At 36.1% G+C, this 4439-nt stretch overlaps 1 protein-coding gene across 2 annotated transcripts; it reads left to right on the top strand.

Annotated features, from left to right (window-relative positions):
• The first annotated feature begins 1106 nt into the window (after positions 1–1106).
• On the top strand, positions 1107–4439 carry LOC130996245 (adenine DNA glycosylase-like). 2 transcript variants are annotated; one of them, XR_009092458.1, is made up of 8 exons: positions 1133–1603; positions 1707–1766; positions 2384–2503; positions 2579–2676; positions 2889–3415; positions 3502–3611; positions 3908–4166; positions 4235–4439. XR_009092458.1 is itself a non-coding variant. In XM_057921755.1 (7 exons), the coding sequence occupies exons 1-7, from the start codon at positions 1148–1150 to the stop codon at positions 4022–4024; spliced, it is 1488 nt and encodes a 495-aa protein (XP_057777738.1). In that variant the 5' UTR covers positions 1107–1147; the 3' UTR covers positions 4025–4439. The 2 variants fall into 2 exon arrangements, 1 of the variants encoding a protein (XP_057777738.1); XM_057921755.1 differs by having other exon boundaries at positions 1107–1603; positions 3908–4439.

Here is a 4439-nt window from a genome sequence, read left to right as displayed (position 1 = left end):
GTTAACTGTGTTATTGTGGATCCAACTGTGTACTTAGGAGACAATTGAGCCCAATTGTACACAATTATTTTTGTTCATTGTGTCATTATGAAACACAACTATGTAGTTAAGAACATATTCATAGCTCCCTATTGTGCCATTCCAATCAAGCATTTATTTTATATTTTTCATACTTAATATGGTATTACATGTGAAAAAACTAAAGTTTATCATTAGAAAACAACAAATCATGATTTTCATCTCAATATAATCTTAACTGTGTTATTGTAAACACAATTGTGTACTGCACGATTACTATGTACAACTCACTAAAAAATCAGAAATTAATTTATGCAATCGATATATTTACTATGAATTTAACATATATACCTAAATACAATCAAAAGACCCAAACAGTTTCGATCAATCCAAGCTTTTTCATGTAAAAAATTGTCATTTTTTGGCTAATTTTTGTGGATTTTTTTTCAAAATCTAGAAAGAAAAGAGAGAACAAAAATGATTTTCATCACTTTTCATGTATTTTCCTTCACCAACCTCCGTTATATTAGCATTCTTGTCCATTAAATTAGTTCTACAATAAATCTATAATATGCGAAGCTATGCAAAAAAAAAAAAAAACGAAAAAGAAGAGGGAGAGGGAGAGGTTGCACATATGAGAGAGAAATAAAGAATATGACTTTTAGGATCTGTTTGTTTTTTTATCCTTCTAAATGGAGAGATAACAAAAATTTATGTCTTTAAATTTCTCCTTTCTTATCCCACATTTTACACAAAAGAGAAGTTCATCATTTTTCCTTCGTTATTTTCACTTCAAGGAGGGAGTGATAATATTATCACACCAAAATAAGGAAAAAAAAATGGTGAACTTCTCTTTTGTGTAAAATGTAAAATAAAAAGAAGACATTTAAAGGGATAAATTTTTATCCCTCATTTTCTCATCCATCAAAGTGAATGCACCCTTATTTTTTAAGAGAGAGAAAAGTCACCTCAGTTGTAGGCTTAGATATTTAATATTTTTATTTATTTTTATTTTTATTCATTAAATAGTAAGGATATAAAGCTTACCTAATATTAGTGGCTAAATATGTCTTTTAACCAATATTTTAATATCCCTACCTTAACTCGTAGTAGAAATTTGATTGTAGCAATGATTACCTCAGACTTGAAAATCAACTATTTAGCGGGAAAATTACATTCTCCACTCTTGCCTCCCACTCTCCCCATTCGCCTTCCTCACCACTCGCCGGCAGCCGCCGCCGCCGCCGCACTCACGATGAAGAGATGCCGGCAATCAAAATCCGTAGCAAAAGAGACATTCGATGTTGTTGACTTAGAAGATATCGGCTTCAGCAGAAACGATATTGAAGAAATCAGGGCTTCTCTGCTACAATGGTACGACGAGAATCGAAGGGATTTACCATGGAGAAGGATAAGCAGCAAAGAAAGTAAAGGTGGTGTTGAACAGAGGGAACGGAAGGCGTACGCTGTGTGGGTGTCTGAGGTGATGCTTCAGCAAACTAGGGTTCAGACTGTCATTGACTACTTCAATCGATGGATGGAGAAATGGCCTACAATCCATCATCTTGCTCAGGCAACTATTGAGGCGTGGTTTCCCCACCTGCATTTTTGTTTGAACAGTTATGATTTTTTATTTGTTTTTCCAATAAAAAAAGTTGTGATGTTTCTGCTGTGCTATGTGTGAGCAGGAGGTGAATGAGACGTGGGCGGGTTTGGGCTACTACAGACGGGCCCGGTTTTTGCTTGAGGTCAGTGTTTGTATGGCTTTTCACCTTAATTTACGTACAAAGTCTGTCATCGAAGTTCCATAAGCTAATGCTCAATTGCTCTGTGAAGTCTTGATTTGCAGGTTTCACGAGTAGAATGCTCCTTATAGCAATAACTAATTTGTTTTGTTATGCAAAATTTTTGTCTCTTGGTTGCAGTCTAGAAAAGTTGGAAAAAGAAAAAATGGAAGTGAATAAGTCTTTATTTGTTTATTTAACTGGAAGATTTTGCATTAAGAAATAATACGGTATAATTTTTGGTGATAAGTAGTTTCTTAGCTGCTTTTGTTAATTCCATCAAGGAGATTCCTAGGTCTTTCTTCACTGCTGTTGAGATAGGATCTATATATTTGAAGGGGGAAGGTGGGGGTTTATAGATCTATATATTCTCCCATCAATATGGAGTACTCATGATTAAATGAGCAAGAAATGGAGATTAGTTTCTTTCTTAAATTTAAATCAATCATGTTTTCACCTTACTTTGTAGACTGAATTGAAGTTTCTCTTTATTTAGACATATATGTTTTGCTTGTCTATTATCATGCTGATGTAGTAGGATTCTTATTTGCAATGGCCTTACTGTTCAGAATATGTTGTAGGGAGCTCAAATGATTGTTGAAAGTGGAGGTGAGTTCCCAAATACAGCATCTTCTCTTCAGATGGTCAAAGGGATCGGAAGCTACACTGCAGGAGCAATTGCATCTATTGCCTTTGATGAGGTTAGCGATATACATTCTCCTTTTATCCTATGATGACCTAGTTTGGTAGTTAAATGACGTGATAGTGCTATTCAGGCAGTACCAGTGGTCGATGGAAATGTAGTTAGAGTAGTTACCAGGTTGAAGGCCATATCGGCCAATCCAAAAGACTCAAAAACAGTCAAGGATATATGGTAAGATTAAAGATTGTAATCATTAGAATTGTTCTCCTCCCTCCCTCTCTCTACACAGACACACAAAACACATTGCCAACAAGAATGATTGTTGGAGAAAAATACAGAATGACTAACTTGATGAAATTAGTAGCTTTACATGTCTCATGTGTGTTTGTATCTATATACATTGTTTTCAATAATTTTCATCTTCTGTATTTTAAACTGCTCAGGGAACTGGCGAGGAAGTTAGTTGATCCTTTGAGGCCTGGGGATTTCAACCAGGCTGTCATGGAACTTGGTGCAACAATATGCAGTCCAACAGCTCCGGGCTGCTCCCGATGTCCTATATCCCCTCAGTGCCAAGCACTCTCTCTCTCCATGAAGCAAGAATCAGCTAAAGTGACAGACTATCCAATGAAGGTTGCAAAGGCCAAACAAAGACATGATTTCTCTGCTGTCAGTGTTGTGGAGATAGTTGAGGAGGGATCTCAATCTGACAACAAATATCTTCTAGTTAAGAGACCAGAGGAGGGGTTGCTGGCTGGACTGTGGGAATTCCCATCAGTTCTATTAGAGGGAGAAGCTGATTTAACCTCACGAAGAAAAGCGATCAATAGTTTTTTGAAACAATCATTTGGTTTAGACATGAGAAAGTCCTGCAAAGTAGTTTTAAGGGAAGAAGTCGGTGTATATGTGCATGTATTCTCACACATTCGTCTCAAGATGTACATAGAGTTGCTAACTTTGCGCATGACAGGTCTATCCTCTGCTCTCTGCTTTCCCCACCACCCCCCCACCCCACCCCCCCAGCAACTGATGCACAATACTTTATTTGGTTTGAAGGTGGGACAGATTCTATACAGGAAAAGCAAGAAGAAAATACAACTATTAAATGGAAATACGTTGATGAAAAGGCACTTTCAACTTTAGGGTTGACATCTGGTGTAAGAAAGGTAATCTTCTAGTACTTCTCAATTTTTTTGAGTCTACATTATGGATCTTGTGTTCAATCAATTTTTTATTGATATAGGTTCTTGAAAACTCATACTGCTAGTAGCTACTTTAGAACATAGATGAAAAGATGAAAATATGTTTTCTATTTGTAGTCAAACCTGCTTTGTAGTTTATTATCTGTTTGAAGGCAAAATTCTCTTTCCAGCTAATGGTCCCTAAATCATGAGATAGATTTCATAAATTTTGGTTGAAATTTATACAGTCGCTAACCATCTGCTTATCTTTTGTGATGCAGGCTTACACCATGATCCAGAAATTCAAACAGGATAATAAGTCCAAATCTGTCCCTGCAACTGCAAGAAAGAGAAGAGACAAAAAATCATCAAGTGTCACCCATCTAAGTTACAAATGAAACTCCTATCAGTTCAACCTTTTGTCCCAAAGCAGTTACCATCACTTTTGGAGAAACCTACCACAGAAAGATGTAGAATTGAAGGATGTGTTGTTTCTCTGCTTCGTGGTTCCTTTCGTTGCTTCCACCACATTTTTGCAAGGTAACATCAGTCGCAGAGGTCAAATACAAATGTTCATTCTGAACTAATTGAGTTTAGTTTCTTGACAGAGTTAGCATTGTGTGCCTCATAGCTAGTTCGTATCCAGCCTGAAGAAATTCATCAGATTTTGAAGTTTTTGCTATCAATTCATGAGTTGTATGTTAGCATTGTGATGAATTGTTTAGGTCACTCATATCACTGTTTATCATTGTTTCATGTATATTGGATCTGTAAACATTGTTATCAAATGTAATCATAGAACAATATTTAGTT

Source organism: Salvia miltiorrhiza, chromosome 7, assembly GCF_028751815.1.
Source record: "Salvia miltiorrhiza cultivar Shanhuang (shh) chromosome 7, IMPLAD_Smil_shh, whole genome shotgun sequence".
NCBI classification, from domain to species: domain Eukaryota; kingdom Viridiplantae; phylum Streptophyta; class Magnoliopsida; order Lamiales; family Lamiaceae; genus Salvia; species Salvia miltiorrhiza.
The sequence above is the reverse complement of the archived record's forward strand: the minus strand, read 5'-3'. Positions and strand labels throughout refer to the sequence as shown.